Source organism: Zalophus californianus, chromosome 10, assembly GCF_009762305.2.
Source record: "Zalophus californianus isolate mZalCal1 chromosome 10, mZalCal1.pri.v2, whole genome shotgun sequence".
Lineage (NCBI taxonomy): Eukaryota > Metazoa > Chordata > Mammalia > Carnivora > Otariidae > Zalophus > Zalophus californianus.
In genome coordinates this window covers 66,966,186-66,989,182 of record NC_045604.1, presented here as the reverse complement: position 1 = coordinate 66,989,182, position 22,997 = coordinate 66,966,186, and the positions used below count along the sequence as shown (strand labels likewise).

The 22,997-nt window shown below is 46.9% G+C and overlaps 2 protein-coding genes across 7 annotated transcripts in view; one reads left to right on the top strand and one right to left on the bottom strand.

Annotated features, from left to right (window-relative positions):
* Positions 1–4,342: 4,342 nt before the first annotated feature.
* Positions 4,343–6,915, top strand: MIXL1 (Mix paired-like homeobox). The gene is made up of 2 exons (XM_035722200.1): positions 4,343–4,687; positions 5,773–6,915. Exons 1-2 carry the CDS (start codon positions 4,343–4,345, stop codon positions 6,076–6,078), a joined length of 651 nt encoding a protein of 216 aa, XP_035578093.1. The 3' UTR covers positions 6,079–6,915.
* A 2,620-nt stretch (positions 6,916–9,535) lies between these two features.
* Positions 9,536–22,997, bottom strand: part of LIN9 (lin-9 DREAM MuvB core complex component) — a 62,456-nt gene continuing 48,994 nt past the window's right edge. For all 6 annotated transcript variants that reach the window (XM_027611711.2, XM_027611712.2, XM_027611713.2 and 3 more), the window contains 4 exons: positions 15,734–15,859; positions 11,717–11,896; positions 11,465–11,562; positions 9,536–10,986 (listed from right to left, as the gene is read on the bottom strand). In XM_027611711.2, the coding sequence (XP_027467512.1) occupies positions 10,881–10,986; positions 11,465–11,562; positions 11,717–11,896; positions 15,734–15,859 (510 nt within the window). In that variant the 3' untranslated portion in view covers positions 9,536–10,880. The remainder of the gene's footprint in view (positions 10,987–11,464; positions 11,563–11,716; positions 11,897–15,733; positions 15,860–22,997) is intronic.

Genomic DNA, 22,997 nt, shown 5'->3' with positions numbered 1-22,997 from the left:
TTGAGATGTTGCTTTGACTTCCTCGCTGTGTGAGTCCGGGTGGTAAAAGACACTGCCCAGAGGCTTTGGATAGAAGTAAATAAAGGAAGAAAAGGAATCATCCCTTTAAAAAACTCACTGTGTTGGGTTCCAAATGTATTTCGCGTTTGTTATTGGAATTTATTTGGTGTTAACCAAACAACAAAAGAGGATCCTTCACCTTTTATCACTTTCCTGGTGCATTAATACCTTTTGGGGGATGTCGTCTCTCAATCTCTTGTAACCTCTGCTTCTGGAATACACTTCAGAAACTCAGGAGGCCCAGGTTAGAGGAGAGGAAATCAAAGGCAGGATCAAAGGGGCAAACAGCTCGGGGCTCTGGGTGGGAGTAAGCCATCAACTCTCCTTTTCCTGGTTCTCTGGTCAATAAACACCGGCTCAGAGCGAGGGCCAGGTCTCAGCGCAGGTCGCAGGTTGGACGCCCGACTTGAACAACAAAGCCGGGAAGAGGGTACTTAGCACTTGGTGAGGAAAGGCAGGTGTCTGTGATGTTTGGGGGAGCTGGGGGGGACGGGAGCCCTGCTGGGAAATGTCGAGGATGCAGAGCAGGACGGTCACCCCGAGTGGCTCCCGCCTCCCCACGGGGGCTGCTCCAAATAATGATACCTTTTTTTTTTTTAAGCTTGTTGCTTTTTCTACCGCGTCCCTACTGGCCTTCCCGCAGGATACAGGGTGTGTCTCTCTGAGGACTGTCTTCTGGGTCACCTTGCTCTCCCTTTCTGTTTCACCAGGTGTTACCAACAGACCAAATGCAAATAAGGACCAAAGCCCTGAGCAAGTCAGGTGGTGAGTGAGCGGAGCCCAGGTGTGGACAAGAGCTGCTGATCTCAGTGACCCTTACCTTCGGCTAACTCTGAACTTCAGTGTGCTATTCTGGAACTGGTAACCTGACTGGCTTTGGTAGAGCAAAGTACCTTCTGGAGCCTATTAAAAATGTACTTAGCAGGGGCACCTGGGTGGCTCAGATGGTTAAGCGTCTGCCTTCGGCTCGGGTCACGATCCCGGGGCCCTGGGATCGAGCCCCGCATTGGCTCCCTGCTCAGTGGGGAGTCTGCTTTTCCCTCTGACCCTTCCCCCTCTCATGTGCTCTCTCTCTCTCTCATGCTATCAAAAAAATAAATAAATAAATTTCTTAAAAGCACTTAAATTTCACAGATTGTGTATTTTGGGAAAATAATTTGCCATAATTATTTTTTAAGCTCTTGTCAAGGATCGGGCTCTTTCCGTTTTCCATTTGAGGAAACAGGTATAGAAGAATTCACAAAAATATTTGCTGTAGGCTTGCAGCAGGATAACGGAGTAAGGCATCCAGAACTTGGGTTTCGTGGAAACCACTTATGATTTTAGAGGTGTCTGTCACACCCAAGAGGAGCGGAAAGTACCTGTGATTTTGAGTGAGTGGACACAGGAGAGCTTCTGAAGAGACCTGCGGAAGCTTAGAGCTTCCTAACCCCGGTCTGTGTCCACCGCGGACATGGGAATTCCGTTCACAGCAAAGCAGTATCTCTTTCCAGACACATTACTTGCACCCTGTGTTTCAGTGTTGTAACGTTAGTTTTATAAAAACATTCAATTTTAACAGTGTTCCCGCTCATGTCCTTTTTTCTTTCCTAAGGACCCAACCCAGGGCGCCTGGCATGCGACTCTTGATCTCTGGTTGTGAATTCCAGCCCCACTGGGTGTAGACTTTACTTAAAAAAAAAAAAAAAAAAGATCCAACCCAGAATACCACATTGTGCAGAGTCATCACGCACATGATTAAAAAAATCATAATAAAGCAGCCCCGGGGAGTGTGAGATAAAGTCTCCTTCTCCAACCCCTTGCTCGTGATTGCAATGTTGGGTTTCCGCCATAGCCCCACCGAGGTGATGCCTTAGGTGTACACAGGAACACACAATGAGAACTTCATTTAGAGCAAAAGGAGTTGAGAGGGGGAAAGGCTGAAATCTTATTCTGCTGCAGAGGATTATGATGCCACAAGCTCTCCAGAAAAGTCAGGAAGGATAACGCGTGTTTAGTCAGTCTCCTGGGTGACGCGGCCACACCGAGTGTGGGCATTGCTCGCTGCCAGGTCAAAAGCAGAGAAGACCACCTGTGTAGGTGGCTTCATCAAACCCTCCCCGGTTGCACCCATGACCAGGCACCTCATTCTTCGGGGCCCCGTCGAGGAACAGGGCTGGGATGCAGAACTGTGTGTGTGGGGGGGTGTCCACACAGCCGGAGAATTCCTGTGACTCCTGGCCCTGGGCAGTTTCTGGCTCGCTGGGCTGTCTCCGGCTGTTAAACCTCAAGTGGCGGCTAGCAGCTGGGAAACCTCTGCCTCCCTCGGAGGCTGGCTTTCTGGTCCCGGTAGCTCAGCTACAGCTAGGGAACTTGGGTCTGCGTGGATCTGGTTCTATCGCCGCTGCCTGCGACTGGGACCCTAATGAGCCCACTGGGCCTGAAAGACACCCCGCAAGAATGGAGGGGTCTTGCCTCCACCCGAGGGTGCAGGGGAAGTGAGCGGTGAGCACAGGAGTCTAGTCCGATGGCCGGCTTGGCACAGTGGCTCTGGAGACCTCTGGGCCTCGTCTGGATTGTGGAACTATCCCAGATCTGTAAGCCTGGGATGAGAGTACCCGCTTCATAGAAATACATGTGTAGCATGGCCTTGCCCACAGGAGCTTCATAGTTTTGGGGCTGGGGATGCCTGGGTGGCTCAGTGGGTTAACTGTCCGCCTTTGGCTCAGGTCATGATCTCAGGGTCCTGGGATCGAGCCCTGCGTCCTGCTCTTGCTCAGCGGGGAGCCTGCTTCCCCCTCTGCCTCTGCCCCTCTCCCCGCTCATGCTCTCTCTCTCGTTCCGTCTCTCTCAAATAAATAAAGTCTTAAAAAAAAAAGGTTTTTGGCTTAATGAAAGAATGACAGAGCATAGCAAAATAGAGGGTCTGACCTCCCATCCCATATGCCCTCTGCCTGAAGACTCTGATGACCCAAAAAAGGAAGAGAGAGAGGAGGGGCACAGGAGAGAGAGAGAGAAAGAAGGCGTGGTGGTGGGGAGATGGGGAAGCAGGCTGCCCCGAAGAGCCTCAGGGGTTTGAAACAGCCCCTGACACCCCAGCCACCCACCAGGGGCCAATCAATCACTGAGCTCCTGTCCCCAGCAGGCTTTCTGCTTTGACACCCAGGACATCTTTCCAGGACCGAAACATCCAAGGCCTCCTTGGGGTGGTCTTACAGTATTCCAGGATGGACAGACAGGCAGGGACAGCGCCCTGAAGGACCCTCCCGACGGAGAGCAGCCCGGCACCGTCCTGGCCAAGTCGGGGCTCAGGTTCTGGGAGCAGGAAGCCCGGGGCCTCGACTCCTCTCCTGGGCGGAGCGGTTGCCACACGGGACCCTGCGTTTCTCTCCCCATAAAGTGAATTCAGAGGCATCCAGTGCAAGGGGCGTGCAGGGAAGGTCCGGCACGGTGCCTCACGCACAGTGGATGTCCGCACTTGAAGGAGAGGGAGAAATGGGTGACTGCGCTCTCAGACCTTACAGGAGAGGGGAGGCAGAGACTCAAACCAGGGCCAGAGCACACGTCAGGACCAAACGGGAACCTGGAATGGGGCCCCGCCGGGCAGAGGCAGGCCGGCGCGGAGACTTCCCGGGGCCCCGTCAGTCAGACGGTCCGTGAGCATCGCTGGAACCACCCCCCCCCGCCCCGGAAAGGCCCGGGCACGCGTCTGTAAACGTGGGCGCTCTTTCAGGTCCGCCGCGCCCAGGGGACCCTTGTTCCTCCGCCCGCGGGCATTCCAAAGGGTCCGCGCCTCGCTCCCGGTGAGGCCGCGGCCTCCCTCCGCCGCCCCTTAATCTGCACCCCCTCCCAATTCAGGATGTGCGGCGGCGGCTCGCGGAGGGCAGGGGCCGGGCTGTTTGACCAACCTGGTACCGGGTCTGGCACGTAGCCGGGGGGGTAAGTAAATAGCTCCGAGGACGCGGGCAAGGGTCGCTGCCCCGGCCCGGCGCGCCGCCGAGCGGGAGGCCAGCCCCGGGATGTGGATTGCGGCCGGCGGGCCGGGCGGGCGGGGGTCGCCGGGGGTAGGCGGTGTGTGTGGGGGGGAGGGGGGAGGCCCAAGTTCACGCCTCCCCTCCTCCCGCCCCCGGAGGCGGAAGCGGCTGTTCCCACGCCGTCTGGCGGGGCTGGGGGCGGGCCGGCCCCCCGGGGGGACACGGGCCTCCGCGCGCCCGGCCCTTTGAGCGCGCCGCTCCCCTCCCTCGGCCCGCGCCCTATAACCGGGGGCCCGCGCCCCTCGGGAGGCGCACTGGCTTGCGCAGCAATGGCCGCGGCTCGGTCCCAGCAGCTCGGCTTCGGGGCCGCTTCCGCGCTGCCCGCGCCCCCGCCCGGCCCCGCCGCCGCCCCGCCGGCCCCGGGCCCCGGCCCCTTCGCCGGCTTCCTGGGCGCGGGCTCCGGTCCCGCCGCGCCGCCCCGCGCGCCTCCCGCACCTCCCGCGCCCCCCGCAGGCGTGCCGACCCCGTCGGCGTCCCAGCGCCGCAAGCGCACGTCGTTCAGCGCCGAACAGCTGCAGCTGCTGGAGCTCGTCTTCCGCCGGACCATGTACCCCGACATCCACCTGCGCGAGCGCCTGGCCGCGCTCACCCTGCTCCCCGAGTCCAGGATCCAGGTGAGCCCCGCGCTGGGCAGGGGCTGCCCCCGGGGGATGGCGTCGGGACCCGTCGCTGGGGCGATGGGGTGGGGTGCACGCAGCCGTTTCCCTCCGTCGGCGTCCAGTACGATCCGGGCCCCTCCGAGGACGCCCGGCGGCCCCTTGAAAGGGTCAGAAAGTCCATCCCGAGCAGGAGGGTGAGAAGGAGCACTTTCACACTTTTTCTCGATCTGGGAAGGGACAGATGAGGCACGGTTGGGGCTTCCACCGGTGGGACCCTGGTCTCTGGGAGAGAGCAGGGCTGGCTGAGTCTCCGCGTGGCCCCCAGCGCCCGTAAGGCCCCTTTCTTGGCGGGTATTGCGTTCGAAGGGGTGTAGCATCTCGGGGTAAAGCCTGAAGCACGTGGGGCTTCTTGTCACAGTTTGAAAAACGCGGTGCCAGGCACGTTTATTGCAAAGGGATTGAGATCGGAATTCGGGAGCTTGCTGGTGACGAAGAGCCTGTCTTTTTGCGCATGGTCTGCGTCCACATGCAGTTTTAAGTAGAAGTCCTCACTTTACCACTGGGAGGAGCGGGCTTGTTTTCCTGCGTCCCTGGTGGAATCCGTCCGTCGGCCCCAACCGGTGGCGCACAGGCTTCCTAAGCAGGACACCCTCGCTATTTGTTGGGAGACGGTAAGCAGCAGAAAAATGTATTCACAGAAGTGAAGTCCGCGGAGCAAAAACCCCTTCTTGATTGATTTGACAAGGGACCACACTTCCAGAAATCGATTTTCTAAATTCTCTTGCCACCTGTCATCTTCAAGCCTAGAAGCCTTTTATCCTCAAATAATAAGTGCTTCTCTTTCTGCCACCCCACTTTTCATCGCAGATATCCCTGTATGATGATGCCCAGGCAGAACAAGGCGGGTCACCATTTGGCACCTGGGAATGGTGAGGCAGGGAGAGCCAGGGCCTCTGAACTCCTGGCCGCCCGTTGGCCCAAGTGCTTTCTGGAAAGCCGGAAGCTCGGGGCAGGGCAGCAGGGCACGTTGACCGGGAACTCGGGAACGGTGAACTAGCGTAAGGACTCCAACGCAGAGCCGCTTCTCTGCCCTCTTCCAGGTGTGGTTCCAGAACCGGCGGGCCAAGTCAAGGCGGCAGAGCGGGAAAGCCTTTCAGCCCTCGGCCAGATCCCAGCTTTTCCTCCACCATGCCGTGCAGGGACCCGAAGTGAAATGTTTGAAGCCCCAGTCGCCTCTTGAAGTAGACGTGAACTGCCTGCCCGATCCCAACAGGGTTGGGGAGGGCATCCCCCACCCGAGCTGCCAGGGTCAGCGCTTCGAAGCCTACTCTCCCCTCTCTGAAGACACTGGTTCAAAGCTGGACTCATGGGAGGAACACATCTTCTCTGCCTTTGGTAACTCTTGAAGAGTCTGGGCGAGGTCAGGGTAAGCTCCGAGGAGCCCCCGTGCCCCTGAAGGCGAGGACACACACATCAGAAGGCTGTCCTTTCTGGCTCCAGGGCGAGGAACACATGCCCAGTAGCTTCGGTGAGGGTGTCACCGGCGCGCTCCCCAGTGACGCTCCCTCCCCCTTGCCTGTGAGTCTTTCACCCCTTCTCCTCCCTCGGCGGGCCCCTCCCCGGGAGTCCCGCGGTCCTTTGACCCGGGTGCCTCCAAACCCGCACCTCCAATTCCATCAGCATCCCGCTCCATGTGGCCGGTCCCCCTCTTCCCTTCCGGACTGCTTTGTCAGAACTCCCTCTCCCCTTCCCAAGAACACGGCGGCCAGGCTCACCCTCCCCTTGCGCGCCCCAGCTGCCGGCTTCTCGCCTTCCTCCAAGGTTTGTGACCTTGAACTCACCAGGACGCAGTCCTCACCCTGTCCCCGAGATTGACTCCCTTTCTGTGTGTGTGGCCCATCGTCTTTACACTCATTCGTCCCTCCGGTGATTCTGCATGCAGATTATTTCTAGAACCCCCTGCCTCTGGCTTGTCAGATTTTCACACATCGCTTTCTAGAAATCTGTGGTAGCCTCCCGTGGCCACCAGATGGAAAAAAGCTTTGGGTTACCCTCCCGACATCTCCAGCCAAAGGGGCGGCCGTGCAAATCTACTTGAGGTCACCCGTGCACAGCGTGGCCCTGTCCCCGAGGCCCTCCTGTCCGTCGTCGAGGACCAAATGAATACCACTCTCTCTCAGACACTTCAGGTCCCCCTCCCCCGGAGTCTGAAACTTCCTCGAATCCTGATTTTGTACGTTTTACTCCAGTCACTCCCACATTACCCATAGCACTTGTGATTGTACTTGGTGCAACTTGAGTGGGTTATTAAATGCTTTCCACAAATGCTTCACTGTCATTCTGTTGAAATGAGTTCGGTCCTTTGGACAGCACGTCGTGCAGCACCATCCTCCACTGCTTGTGGAAGAACAGAGTCTCTGCAAATGTGGCCCTTCGGTCATCGGGCCGCTGTGCTGAGAACCTGTTCAAATTAGTCGCATGGGTGCTGGCTTCCGATTTCTCTCTCCCAATGTACACATTAGAATGTATGCAAATTAGGGTGTAAGTTAGCCTGAGATCCATTAAAATCCTGTCTTGATATTTTGAGGGTTTTCAAACTGCTGAGGGCCAAGGGAGACTTTGTCTACGGGGTGGCCGTAGGGGAGGTGTCTCTGTACGCGGCACCTTGGAGGAGGCTTGCAGGAGCCGTGGCTAAGGCCAGGACTCCTGTCCCGATGTTACTGGAACAGTCTGAGCGCTCTGAAATGTCTTCGAGATCACACAGGCCGGTTGCCCTCATTTTTGCAAAGGTGTTGTTATTCAAGTGACTTGCGGTTTTCAGCGTAGCGAATGCGTTGGGAGAAGCAGCCGGAGACATGTTCAGGCTTTAGCGGCAGACCTGGCTTCCGAACCCTTGAAAATGGTCTGAAACCAAACACAGATGCTAAACGTTAGCTGTGGTTATTGAAGTACTTGCGGTGTGCTCAGCGGTCCCTTTGCATTTGGACGTGTGCCCCGGACAGGTGCGAGACTACAGACATTCACACCCACAAGACTGAAAACCTGACACTCGGAGCTTAGAGTCCACTAAGGGTCACACGTAGAGGTTAATCTTGCAAAGAGCTTATTAATTAAGTGGATTATTGCCCTTACATTGTGTTCTCCCTAGCGAATACCAACAAAATCTGTAAACATTTAAATCTTGTTATTTTTAATTTTTTAAAAAATTGTGGGACCCTCCAAGAACATTAGTCTGCACCTCCCTTGAACTCTCAAGAGACCCTAACTGCTAAATGTGTTACAGGCACTGTGTGTTTAATCCTTACCATGCTGTGTAAGTTAGGGGCTATTATTGTTCTAAAGAACAAGAAACTTTATGGTTCAGATCACAAGTGATTCAAACCTGGGACTCCGTCCACCCATCTCTCTACCAGCAAATAATGCCTTCTGTATTGGCCTGGCCTTTTTAGTCAGGACCAGGACGAGTGATAATGCTTAAAGGTAACCCCCCAAAGCAGAATTTCTGCATCCAAGGGAGTAGTCTCATCTTGCAAAGCAATCATCACGGAAAACCCCATGCTGGTTCTAGTGACACTGATGTTGGTTCGAGCTCTTTTGAAACTCTTGTTTGCTCACTGCACAAACATTTGCTGCCTGTGAACAGGCACTCTATCAGGGCCTGGAGATAAAATGGTGAGCCAAGCCAGGAGTAGAGAGGCCAGCAGGCAGACCCAAGAAGAAATGTAAGATTGCAAATGTGGAGTGCGCTGCACAGAGAGATACCGGAGGACCTGGAGACGGTGTGTTGTAGTCAAGGAAAGCTTAACTGAGAAGCTGACGTGTAGGATGGTCAGGAGTCACCAAGGTGAGGAGAGGGAAGTGCACGTGCAAAGGCCCCGTGGCGGAAGAAGCAGGATGGAGAAATTGAGGATGTCAGACCATAAGTGGCTCTCTGCGTCTTGTGGAAGCGTTCTGAATTTGTTCTGAGAGCCCTAAGGCCTTAGATGGAGAGAACATGACCGATTCTGCAGTTTAAGACTATTGCTCCCCGAATGTTGCAGTTGAGGGGGCAGAGTGGATGCTGCAGAGAAGGTAGGGGTGACCGATGACTTCCAGACTGACAGGGACGGCGGCCGGGCCGAGAGCAAGAGAGGTGGTAACGACACAGGCACTTTCTAGTGCCTGAATTTAAGAGAAAGAATTGAACAGGCAAATCTTTTGGTAGATTCTCAACGGTGGCAAGCGAATCTGGTTTTTGGGGACTCAGCGAAAGTCTTTTCAGAAACAAACCTACACAGCATGTGGCACTGATGGCTCTCTTTAGAACTCGTGAGATGTGCTGGGCCGTGGCAGCGTGGTGACCCAGGCGCCCCTAGGCAGACTGTATTAAAACCAACCTCTCACTAGGTCTACAGTAAGCCAAGAACTGGTTAAGTGTTTTTTCACTGTGATTTGTACAGATGGAAAAAAAACCCTCCCTTAAAATCATATTGGATGATATCGTAATTCAAAATGACTTGGTGATTCATCTGTATTGTTTCCCCTAAAAATATAAATCAGTGGAAGGGGCACGTGGGTGGCTCAGGTGGTTGAGCATCTGCCTTTGGCTCAGGTCGTGATCCCAGGGTTCATGTGATCCTGGGATCGAGCCCCGTATCAGGCTCCCTGCTCAGCGAGGAGCCTGCTTCTGCCTCTCCTCTCCACCCCCGTGCTCCTGCTCTCTTACTCACACACACTTTCTCTAATAAATAAAATCTTAAAAAATATATATATTCATATGTATATATAAAATACTGTGGAAATTACAGTTCCTTAAAACTTTTCAAAAAGGAATACTTATCAAGTTGTATTAATTAAATGAGAATGGTAGACAGTATTGCTTTTCATAGATCAATTTATTTAGAATTACAAATATTAAGAATAGAGGATTTATGCATTTCTTAATTAACGTAACAGTTTAGCTAAATATAAACTCTGCACTAAAGTTTTGCAGTGGCACAATACCAACAAAGAATATGGAAGCATTTTTAAACTATACAAAAATTTCAAATGGAAAATAATCTCGTTTTAGTTTTATTATACATTAACATATAAAAAGTCCCATTTTATGAGACATCTAAAAGAATCAAAGCCACTTCTACAGCTATATCTTAAACTCCAAATCTGAAAACAATTTTATTATATTTTGACTTTATAATATTCTATATTAAAACAAAGAAAATTCCAAATACACACTTTTTACAAGATTAACATTTTAGGCAGGGTTTTTCCTTTAAAAAACCAAAAAACAACAAAAAAACCCCACAACCAAATACAAACCTTTTTTTCTGCGTTTCACAGCACTGGTTATTTTGTTTTCCTTATAAAATCTTTTGACTTTATAAATTGTGTACGGTTGGATTTTAACCAGTCATCTGGTTCAAAAGTTGTGCAAATAAACAAAATATGAAAATAGTGTGTTATCAGTCTTTTTAAATAAGTCTCCTAACAATAGCACTTTTTGTCCTGAATTGACGGGAAAAGTCATGCCAAATCCACTTGCTGAAATGTAGCATTTTGCAAATAATTTATTTTTTTCCTGCTCCTTCATTTTCTTTCAACAGACAAACGACAAAGGTTTCTTTTATAAATTATGATAAATTAAAATAGTTATTATTATAAAATGATCTCTCGAGCCGTGTCACACCGCAAGTATCCGTCCCGCATACTTGTCAAGTCCACATCTCCCACTGCTATTCCAGAGGCTTCCTGCACACGTGCCTGCCCATCTCCCAAGGGCGCTCTCTTCCAGAGACTGGCAGGGTGAGGAGCTAACGGAGCCCGCGCTGCAGTCCTCTGGCCGGAGTTCCCGCACTGCCCCCTGGCAGTGCAAGGAGCCCCCCCCCCCCCCCCCCGACGCAGCTGTCTACGCGTGCTGGCCTGGATTCATGCACGTTCAAAAAAGGGTCAGCATACTCTTCCTTGAAAGCCTATTATGTTCAGTTTCAGTTTAAAAATACTTGCTTATAAACATGTAACATAAGCAATGCTACTGCAGCTGAATAATAAAAAGACAAATAAATAGAATGCCGGTCAGCAATGCTGGTTTAAGAAGCAGTACAGTATATTAAAACGCCCTAGTTGGAGATTTACATTTCCCTTGCTTTCCAGCGCTTGGGTTATCTGGTGCTGGAAGCCTTGGTGCAGGGAGCGCAGCGTCCTGAGCAGCGCGAACAGCGAGGGCTCCTCCTCAGTCCCTGTTGGTGTCATTGGCTGCGAAGGCGTGCAGGTTTCCCATCTGGCTCAGGCCACTCTGAATGTGTGCAACGTGGATTTCTACGTTATTCTGAAAGCAACTGAAGAAGAAACACGGTTAACTCCCTTATTCTGCAACGTTAGGAAAATACTTGTTAACAAAGGAAGAGCCGAATTTTAGTCCAAAAAGCAGCGAAGACAATGACCCGAGGAAGGACTAAAGCCCCCATCATACCAGCTACCCCCCAGCTGCAGCCGTGACGGGAAGGGCTGCTGGAGGGGGCAAAGGAGCCGCGGGGGTGTGGGCGAGGGTGAGAGTGTCTCTGGGGAAACTACTCAGTGGAGCCCCCACAGCAACCCAAACCTAAATACCGTAGGTCTTCGGATTCCTTTACATAAACCAAATCCATGTGAACTTTCTATTCTGTTAATAGACGGGATATAACTGAAAAGGTCTTTTGGAATTTATTTACAGGGTAAAAATTATAGGAATGCTTCACAAATATGCATAATTCTTAAAACTTTACTGGAAATCCCCATGAACTTAGAAAAATGATTAGAGTCCACCTAACGAATTACCTGATATTAGACGCATCTATTGTACTCTTGATATCATTTAATGAATCTGTAAGTGATTTGAACTCAAAGGAATTCAGGTCTCCTCCTTCTGCCAGACACTAAAGGAAAAAATATTTCAAATTTTAATTGAATTATAGTTCAAATACAGACACAAAATACCTGATACAATCTGTGTATTGTAATCATTTATTAACAAATTAGTGCAATTTGTGTAGGTATCAAAATGAAGAGAATGTTTTCTCGGAGATGTACCTTAATTTGTAATAAAATAGCGGTGAGCCTGGAGATTAAGTCTGTGAGATTTTCGTTCTCAACACAGGGCTGTCCAGTGGAGGAGTTGGCGTGCCGGACAATCTCCTGGGCTTCCTCCTCACACCTCCGTCTCATGTCCGTGGGCTGGTCCGCAGGCTGCAGGCCCTGGTCTGGAGCGAGCTGGGAACAGAGGATTCCAACATGAGATGTACGGTCACCAGGCCAGACGATGTCTGTGTGTTCGTGCCCTGTCTTCAGATGTGGGTGTTTACAAAACTAGCCTTTATAATGAAAATGGGCCTCACACCAGAAGAAATGTTTCTTCTTGGTTTTCTTTTCTTGATTTTATATTTCTGGCAACTTTTAATTTTGATATAATTTCAAACTGCTAAAAAGGAATAGAAAAAATACTCCTAAAAACCCTTTACCCAGATTCACTGTTTCTTGTTTATTCCGTGTGGCAACATTTGATCTCTCTGTGTAACAGATGTAATGTTTTCCCCTTAACTATTTGAGAATAAGCTGCAAACACTGTGCCTCTTTCCCCCTGAACACTCCGGTCTGCATTTCCGAAGTACATTCCCACAGGGCAACTGTCACAACCGGGAAATTTCCCACTGATAGAAGACCATATTCTTCTAAAAGGGCATGTGTACAGTCCATCAACCATCCCAACATGTAAGTCCCCCCCACGCCCCACCCCCCGCCAGAGACATCTGGTTGTCGTGTCTCTGTAGATTCTTTTATTCTGGAACAGTTCCTCTTTCATGAAATACCATGATATTTTGGAAGAGTACCAGCCAATTATTTTGTCCACTGTCCCTCAACATGGGTTTGTCTGTTTCCTTGTGATTAGACTGAAGTCATGCATTTTGGGGAGGAATACAAGAGTGATGCCGAGCTCTTGCTCAGGGCATCTCGGTCAGGAGGCCCCTGATGCTGATCTGTCCCATTATTGGTCATGGTGTCTCCGATCACTGGGTTAAGGAAGTCAGGTGTCGGCCAGATTTCCCCACGGGACGGGCTTTTCCCCTTTGGAATGAGTAAAATTTGTGAAGAGAGATTTGGAGGCTCCTGTCCTGACCCCTCTGAGCCCCGGTTTTACTGAGCACCCCTGCCTTTACCAGGGTGTGGTGTCCCTGTGGTGACGGCTGCCAGGCGCCATTCCTCTCACCCTACCATTCCTCCCACAGTTGCTAGCGGGCGTTTTACTCTAAGAACTTTCCCTTAAAAATTAATTGGTTAAGTAGTTAATATTAGTATGGACTCATGGATTCTTACTTTACGCAAAGGGTTCTAATCTCTGAGTGTAGTCTCTTGTGCTGAAGCCCAACTGCCCCAGATCTAGTCAGTGGGGACGGTGTCCCGCCGGTCCTGTTGGACACGTTCCTGGAAGCTGGGGGGCACAGTGAAGACGTTCCGGCCTCTGGAATCAAGTCTCTTTTTCAAGGAGCCCTGCTTCCTTTTATTGGAGAGCAGCATCTGGAAGCCACGATCGAGTGCTGGGGGGGCTCACTGCCGTCAGGTGTGTGCTCCTGGGCTCTCTCAGCGTGTGTGTGTGTGTGTGCGCCTGCACACACGCACACACACCCACGTAGCTACGTCATAAAAATAAAATGAACCTCGAAATCAGACCGATTCTCCCTATTCTAACCCAACACCACAGGGTTTGTTGTAGTCTCCCATCTTCATAACTGCCTTCTCCAGAGGTGAGAGGGCAGGCCTCCCCGATCCATGATATACTTAGTTACTCATGTGCTCCAGCCTAGAATGCAGAGTTTCAGAACTGCGAATCCACACCACCAGGAGTGAAAACCTTACTAACTAGAGTTCATTATTTATTTAAAGTTTGATTTATCTTCAGACTAAGGGTATAGAGTCAAAATACTAAGTTAGGTTATTTGGATTCATTTTTGTCTCCTTTAGTGTTTATGTTATTCCTTTGAAAAAGCGTTAGGTTCGTTTATTTCCACTTATACTCCATTTTGGAGTTCATCTGTATTTATTGAGGAAACAAACACTCAGAGAAATGTCACTCCCCTCACTCCCCGATCCCCAAATTAGTTCTAGTTTATCCTTCCTGTGTTTATTCTTGAAAACTAAGTGGATATATGTGTATTTTATTTTTACATATTTCTGCTTACTCCAAAGGAAACACTTAATATATATACTTCCATGTACTTTATTTTTTTTCACTTAATACAGCCTGGAAATCACTCCATATCGGTAAATAGAGAGCTTCCTTGTTCGTCCTTACAGCAGCAAGGTACTCCACGGTATAGATGTACCATAAGTTACTCAGCCAGTTCCCTATATATGGGCATTTATGTTTTTTCTAATATTTTGCAAATACCAGGAACGCTGCAATGAATCACCTTTCTCTAATGCTTTAAAAAAATTCTAATTATTTTTAGGTGCTATGAACATTCTAGTGGTAAACAGAAGTTCACAAATCTGTTTGGTATATATCAGAAATAGAATTGCTTAATCATACTGTTTACACTTTTATTTTAAAATCAATATTGTAGGGGCTCCTGGGTGGCTCAGTCGGTTGAGCATCTGCCTTCGGCTCAGGTCAGGGTCCTGGGATCAAGCCTCGCATTGGGCTCCCTGCTCAGGAGGGAGTCTGCTTGAGATTCTCTCTTCCTCTGCCCCTACTTATGCGTACTCTCTCTCAGTCAATCTATCTTTAAAAAGCAAATCAAATCAATATTGTACTTCCCCAAGAGCTTTGTGAAAATGAAATCATTTTACTTCATGGGGAAATGGGCCTATCACAAAAGGCCTTGTGTACATACTGAAATTACACAACAAGAGTGATGAGCAGCCCACTTCTGCGCGTGTTGTCAGCTTTGTCCCGCGCGGTCTCGGACTGCTCGGTTAGCGTCAGGTGGCTTAGTAGTTGGTCAGGAGGGAGAAATCTATTCGCTAGGACAACGCTTACTGCTATGTAGAGGACAACTACTGGGAAAATAAAAATAAATGATAATGATGGCTAGAGGAATGAGCAATAGTCTCAGAGTGTAGTTCCAGCCAAACACAGTTCATTTCCCTCAGCTCCAGGTGGACAGATTGCTAACATGGCCCACGGCAGATCTTCGGGACTAACTAGGAGGTTAGGGTCATAAAGAGCTAACTGTTGAAGAACCTCATGTCACAAATGGACGTGGCTCACAGGGAACATAAAACCTCTAAAAATGCAAGTGCTGGAGCGTTCTAAACTCATCTCAGTCACTTCTTACCCTGTTGTAAAAAAATCACATTCGAGGTGAAACCACGAACTGCCTTCATATATATAATATAATTTTATGTACACGATAAAAATTCACAAATAACCCTATGCTCTACATACTTGAAGTTCAAGAATCCATAGTTCTAATGTAAAGTTTAAAGCAGGAGGAAACAAAATTGTATACACAGCATGATCCTAACTTTGTGAGAAAAAGCATTCTATCTATCTATCTGAAATACTAAGGGGAGGGGTGCCTGGGGGGCTCAGTCAGCTGGACGTCTGCCTTCGGCTTAGGTTGTGATCCCAGGGTCCTGGGATCGGGCCCCGCATCGGGCTCCCTGCTCAGCAGGGAGTCTGCTTCTCCCTCTGCCTGCCGCTCTGCCTACTTATGCTCTCTATCTCTGTGTCAAATAAATAAATAAAATCTTAAAAAAAAATAAAATAAAATACTAAGGGGAAATAAACCAAAATACAGTATTTGGGATTGTGAAATTAAGAGTTTAAGAGTAATCATTTTTCTGGATTTTTCCAAGAGCAATACCATTTGTAATTGAAACAAAAATCAACAGAATTGAGAGCTGACTGTGTGTAAAGCACTCTTCGACACTGATGCTATAACGAGTAAAAATGTAAGTAAAATACGGTTCTGCTAAAGGACCTGATAGAGATGTTGGTGTAGTTTGAATTTTCTAAAATGTGAAGGTAAGTAACAGTATTTAGCTTTAAATAAAAGAGTGGGGGAGGGGAGCAGAGGCCCTCAGGGGAAATTTATACACATCACCTACCTCATAGCAGTACTGCTGAACTTTATGCAAAACTTTGTTGAGGTCCTTGTTGAGCTGCTCAAGCTCCAGAACGATTGTTGCATATCTCCGCTGAAATTCAATGCCGATGGGCATGGAATAGGATTTCTGCAAGGAAAAAAAATCTGATTTTTTAAATAAAGATTTATTTATTTGGAAAGAGAGAGAGTGAACGAGAGGGACAGCATGGGCAGGGAGAACATGGGCAGGGGGAGGGGGAGAAGCACACTCCCCTGCTCTGCAGGGAGCCCGACGTGGGGCTCGATCCTGGGACTCTGAGATCCTGACCTGAGGCGAAGGCAGATGCTTAACCGAAGGCAGATGCTTAACCGACTGAACCACCCAGGCGCCCCAAAAATCAGATTTTGATAAGGATTTTTTTTTTTTTTTTAAGAGAAAGACAGCACACACGGGGAGGGGCAGAGGGAGCGGGAGAATCCCAAGGCAACTCCACACTCAGTGAGGAGACCGACTTGTGGCTCGATCTCACAACCCTGCAATCATGATCTGAGCTGAAATCAAGAGTTTGATGCTCAACCGACTGAGCCACCCAGGCTCTTTTTGAGCAGTGCACTTTCAGTGATCTAACATGAGATCTGACTATTCCAAAACAACAGAAGTTTACTGAAGTCGTCTGTCCTCAGTGTTCTACTTCTTGTGCATGAAAACAGTATTATTGTTATTTAGAAGACTATTCTTAGGAGCATCATGATGTCTGCCATTCACTTCTTTTTTTTCCTCTAAAAAAGCTAATGCTGGGGCGCCTGGGTGGCTCAGTCAGTTAAGCGTCTGCCTTCGGCTCGGGTCATGATCTCAGGGTCCTGGGATCGAACAGGACAGGGACAATTCTGACAACATATTTTGGACAAGAAAACCAACTTACAAAGTGGTGGACAGGACAGTGGGAAGAAGCACAGAGACCATATTACCCAGAGAACCACTGATACGAGGTATTAAACATGGTTAAGACAGAATTCTCAGGGATAGATCCCTTTTCCTACTCTTGAATTATTACTAACTTCCAGGTATGACTAGACACATTTTCAAAATGGGAAAGTAATTATTAGACTACTGGTTCAATATCTACTTTTATATAGTGCTGAAGCAATTCAAACCTATTTTAATACCATATGCACTATTAATTTGTTTGTGAATGCTCTGTATGTGTATTTTTAAGATATTCATATTGGCATATTGAAATGAAGCACCTCAAATTTTCACTGACTTTTTAAAATTTTTTTTTAAAGATTTTATTTATTTATTCATGAGAGATAGCGGGGGGAGGGGGAGAGGGGGAGAGAGAGAGAGAGAGAGAGAGAGAGAAGCAGAGGGAGAAGCAGGCTCCCAAGGAGCAGGGAGCCCGATGCGGGACTCGATCCCAGGACCCTGGGATCATGACCTGAGCCGAAGGCAGACGCTTAACCATCTGAGCCACCCAGGCGCCCTTCACTGACTTTAATATACTATATAATTTGACCTAGAAAAGTTTGCTCAAAAGCTTCAACTCTCAATGAACTCCATAAAAACGTCTCAGGTGTATGACTGAGAAATTTGTCTTTTTTGGATTATAAAAGTGACTAAGCATTTTAATATAAGCTAACGTAATTTCTCCTTTTACTTTACAAATAAAAGTTTGAACATCTGAGTTCATATTTTGACTACTTTGGTTTTAGTTTGCTTTTCCTGAGTAAAGTATAAGATAAACAATTAAGCTTTCTAAATTCAAAGGAGACTTCATCAGACCAATATTTTATTTTCTTTGCAAGTTCCATAAGAAAATAAACTTTGAACAAAGCAGTATGCCCAGTCCTTTGAGGCGAGAAACAATAAACTTATCAGGACATTGGTAAAAATAGAACATAATTTAGCTTTCAACTTCAGAATTAAGTTAATTAAATAAAATTGAATATTTGTTAGGGTGGAGGCTGGTGGAGATAAGGTAGATAAAATCACTCCTTCTTGGTGCTAAAAACACTAGGGCTTAGCAGTGTAAATGTTCAGTTAGTTTCCTGTCATTAACCTGAAGCTTCATAAAAAAATAAGGAAAAAAGTTATAAGGAATAAATGGAATGTATACCCAGAAAATTTATAATTCATAAATCTGAAAGAAGTGCTATGTTTCTGAAGGTTTTTTTAAAAGAATAGTTCTGTAGATATTAAAAATAAAATCTCACATTATAATATCTGGGATTCTTTCTTCTGCAAAGAAGGAACTGAATCATTTGTATTTGTCCCTGAAATACTCTGTAAAATTCCAATTCACAAGTAATGTATAAAACAGGATGAGTAATAGCTATGTTAAGATTAAAGGATAGCAGGGTCCCTGGGTGGCTCAGTCAGTTAAGCGTCTGCCTTCGGCTCAGGTCATGATCTCAGAGTCCTGGGATCGAGTCCCGCATCGGGCTCCCTGCTCGGTGGGGAGGCTGCCTCTCCCTGTCTCCCTGCTTGCGCTTTCAAATAAATAAATAAAATCTTAAAAATAAAGATTAAAAGATAGCATTTGATTTTTACCACTCTACAAGGTGCTATACATATTTTACATCAATATACTAGAACAGGCACAGTCTCTAAGGATATTTGCCACATTTTGTTTACATTCCAAGACTAATCCCCAAATCACAGATCATACACCTGTTTACTTTTTGAGGATTCCACTCAAAGGCATGGTTTGTTTGTTACATGTAATACAAAGGAGGTACTCTGAAATAAATCCATCCTGCTCCACCATTTGTTTGTAATAAATACAGGTATCAAAAACATTCCTGAACATACTTCTGATACCACTAGTTGCTAGCATCTCTTCAAAAATCAACACAATTTGCAACAGCATTCATTTTACCTGCTACTTTATTTTTATTTTTTATTTTTTAAGATTTTATTTATTTATTTGACAGAGAGAGGGAACACAAACAGGGGGAGTAGGAGAGGGAGAAGCAGGCTCCCCGCCAAGCAAGGAGCCCAATGTGGGGCTCGATCCCAGGACTCTGGGACTATGACCTGAGCAGAAAGCAGACGCCCATGAGAGACGATGGACTCTGAAAAACAAACTGAGGGTTCTAGAGGGGAGGAGGGTGGGGGGATGGGTAAGCCTGGTGATGGGTATTAAAGAGGGCACGTTCTGCGTGGAGCACTGGGTGTTATGCACAAACAATGAATCATGGAACACTACATCCAAAACTAATGATGTAATGTATGGTGATTAACATAACAATAAAAAATTAAAAATTTTTTTTATTGGAACAAAAAAAAAAAGGCGGCAGACGCCCAACGACTGAGCCACCCAGGCGCCCCTTACCTGCTACTTTAAACAATTTAAATTTCAACTCTCTCACTAAGTAAACATGTGATTTATGCCTTTTCCTTCTTTGGGAAACAAACATTATTCTACAGTAATCTGATACTTCTTGCCTTGTTCTTATCCTGTAAACCTGAATTGCAGGTTTACGTTTAAATGACAATGCCCTGACAGGAGAAAAAAAAATACCATGGTACATTTTTCCTCCTGTCTGGAAACATAATGAGTGTATTTTATTTTATATATATAGCCACCCAGGCGCCCTTACTATTTCCCTTCTATTTGTCCCTATTTGGTGTCATTTTTTTCTTTCCTTTGTCTTTTTTTTTTTTTTTAAGACTGATTGAATATTTTTATTGTTCCATTTCCCTAACCACCTCCCCCTGATTAGCTTGGTAGTTATGCATCTTTTACTATTATTTTAACAGGTGCCTCAGAAATTAAAATGTAGGGCGCCTGGGTGGCTCAGTTGGTTAAGCGACTGCCTTCGGCTCAGGTCATGATCCTGGAGTCCCGGGATCGAGTCCCATATCGGGCTCCCTGCTCGGCAGGGAGTCTGCTTCTCCCTCTGACCCTCTTCCCTCTTGTGCTCTCTATCTCTCATTCTCTCTCTCTCAAATAAATAAATAAAATCTTTAAAAAAAAAAAAAGAAATTAAAATGTACATCCTTGATTTATCAAAGTCTATACGTATACACACACCCCCACTCTCTGACCAATAAGCAATTGTTGGATTGTATTTTTAATTCTTTATATTTTGAATGTCATGAGGTATGATTTTATATAGTATCACTTAGATTAATCCACATATTTATCCCTTTTTTTCTCTTCATTCCTTCTGAAATTTCAAGTTTTTTATTTATTTGAGAGAAAGTGAGAGAGAGAGAGATCGCACACAAGCAGGGGGGAGGGGCGGGAGGGAGGGAGATGCAGACTCCCTGCTGAGCAGGGAGCCTGATGTGGGACTCCATCCCAGGACCCTGGGAACATGATCTGAGCCCAAGGCAGATGCTCGACTGGGCTCCCCAGGTGCCCCTCAAGTTTTTTCTTTTGCTTGAACAAAAACTTTATTATTTCCTTTAGTATAGTTATTCTGGTAACAAATTCTATAAATTTGTCTTCAAATAGTCCTTATAATACTTTACCTTGAAGGAACTTTCATTGAGTATAGAAATCTAGTTTGGTAGCAATTTTGTTTCAGCCCCATGAAGATGTCATTCCATTTTCTGTTCTCTATTTCTGTGGAGAAGTCAGATGTCAAACAAATTGTTGCCCAGTACCCATCTGGCTCTGGGTACTTAATTTAATTAATTTATTTAAGATTTTATTTATTTATTTGTCAGAGAGAGAGAGTGAACATAAGCAGGGGGAGCGGCAGGCAGAGGGAGAAGCAGACTCCCCGCTGAGCAGGGAGCCCCATGTGGGACTCAATCCCAGGACCCTGGGATTGTGACCCGAGCCGAAGGCAGACGCCCAACCAACTGAGCCAACCAGGTGCCCCTGGCTCTGGGTACTTTAAATATTTTTTACTTTGTGTTTAGTTTTTAGCAGTTTTACGATCATGTGCATTAGAGTCCTTATCTTTTTATTTATCCCATTCAGATTCACAGGGCTTCTTGAATCTGTGGTCTATTATTTTTTGAAAGTTTTGGAATGTTTTCAGTCATTATGCCTTTAAATACTCCTTCTGTCCCATCATCTCTTTTCTCCTTCTGTTACTCCCTTATACATGTTAGACCTCTTATTATGTCCCTTATTTCTCTTCTCTTCTGTTTTTTCCGTTTTTCCTCTATGCTTCATTCTGGATATTTTCTGATATATTTTCAATGACTAGTTCTCTTCAACTGTTCCTAATCTGCTGTGGTTATACCTTCCAACTGAGTTCTTAATTTTGATTGTTGTAGTTTACTTTTAGAGTTTTCATTTGGTCCTTTTTATTGTCTCCAGTTCACTTCTAAAATTCTCAATTTTGTCTCATTTCTTTAAACAAATTGAGCACTTAAAATCTATGTCTAAAAAATTCCACTATCTAGAATCTGCCAATTGTCTATACTTCCTTTTGGTTTTTGTTAGGTTATCTTGCCTCCTCTCGTGTCTGAGATTTAAAATTGAGTGTCAGGAGGTGCCCTGGGTGGCTCAGTTGTTGGGCGTCTGCCTTCGCCTCGGGTCATGATCCCGGGTCCTAGGGGGGCTCCCTGCTCAGCGGGAAGCCTGCTTCCCCCTCTTGCATTCCCCCTGCTTGTGTTCCCTCTCCTGCTGTCAAATAAATAAAATCTAAAAAAAAAAAAGAAATAAAATTGCGTGTTAGACACTGTATATTAAGAAGTTTAGAAATAATTTGAGGCCTAGCATAGTGTTATGTTCCACTAAGAATATTTACTTCTGGTGGGCTACTTAAGGGTCTCAAGTTTTATAACCACCTTAATTCCATTTTAGAGATGAGAGAATTTGAAGCTGGGCCAATGTTGCCTTTTGGGGTTCCAGCTCAGAGCATGGAAGGTTTGCCAGCTTCCCCTAACGCTTGGTGGTCTCTGGACTCTAATTTTTGTCCTCCCTCTCCTTGTATACCTTTCAGGAATGCCACTCAGTTTCTCAGCTACCTTTTCTGGAAGTGTGGAAAACCCCTCAAGAAAAAAGCAATGCTAAATGCCAGGTTCCCCCTTCTGAGTTTACTTCTTTTCCCAGATTCTATCTATCTATAATTCTTTAAGATCTAGTTAATGCTCTAGTGTCTTCAAGCGGGTTATTTTTATATTTTATTCCAGAGGAAATAGTTGTTGTCAACTATTTGGATTAGAAAGGTTAATCCAAATTACCTAGTCTACCATTACTAAAAGCAGAAGCCTTAAATTTCCCCCAAATTCCATATTCAAATTCCATTTGGAGAATCTGTTTCCTTCTCTCTTTTTAAATTGGGTAAATCTCACATTTTTTTTTAATGTTTTATTTATTTATTCATGAGAGTCAGAGAGAGAGAGAAAGGCAAAGGCAGAGGCAGAGGGAGAAGCAGGCTCCCGGCCTCGCAGGGAGCCGGATGCGGGGCTCGATCCCAGGACCCCGGGATCACGACCTGAGCCGAAGGCAGACGCTTAACCATCTGAGCCACCCAGGTGCCCCGGTAAATGTCACATTTACCCAGTTCTGTCACTAGGATGAAAACGGAAAATGAGGAAACAGACATTAAATCAATTCCTCTAAGTGGTGCACCTCACTTCTGCATTCCTCCATCAAATGTGCAACTCTGGGCCTGGAGCCTCTTTAGGGTTCCAACGTGCAGACTCTCAGCCATGTTCCATCTCAGCTGTGTTTCACCCAACATGGACAATTTTTAAAATCTTGCATACATTATTAAACAGTCTGCTTCCATTATTTTATTTATTTATTTGTACATCTTATTTTATGGGAAATTGTAGGGGATAGGAAGAAAACATGTTTTCAGCCTACCACCTTAAACTAGAAGTTTCATTAAATCTTTAAAATGTTCATATACTTTGACCCAGCCACTCTTTTTTTTTTTAAGATTTTATTTATTTATTTGAGAGAGAGAATGAGAGAGAGAGAGAGCATGAGAGGGGGGAGGGTCGGAGGGAGAAGCAGACTCCCCGCTGAGCAGGGAGTCCGATGTGGGACTCGATCCCGGGACTCCAGGATCATGACCTGAGCCGAAGGCAGTCGCTTAACGACTGAGCCACCCAGGCGCCCACCATTCTACTTTTTAAGAATCTATCTTACAGGGGCGCCTGGGTGGCTCAGTTGTTAAGCGTCTGCCTTCGGCTCAGGTCATGATGCCAGGGTCCTGGGATCAAGCCCCACATCAGGCTCCCTGCTCAGCGGGAAACCTGCTTCTCCCTCTCCCACTCCCCCTGCTTGTGTTCCTTCTCTCGGTGTCTCTGTCAAATAAATAAAATCTTTAAAGAAAAAAAAAAAGAATCTATCTTACAGACACAGACA

Excerpts from the sequence above, each read along its gene's own strand:
- MIXL1 (XM_035722200.1), top strand. The coding sequence starts at position 4,343 with ATGGCCGCGGCTCGGTCCCAGCAGCTCGGCTTCGGGGCCGCTTCCGCG. Across the intron at positions 4,688-5,772 it reads TCCCCGAGTCCAGGATCCAG|GTGTGGTTCCAGAACCGGCG; the intron begins GTGAGCCCCGCG and ends GCCCTCTTCCAG.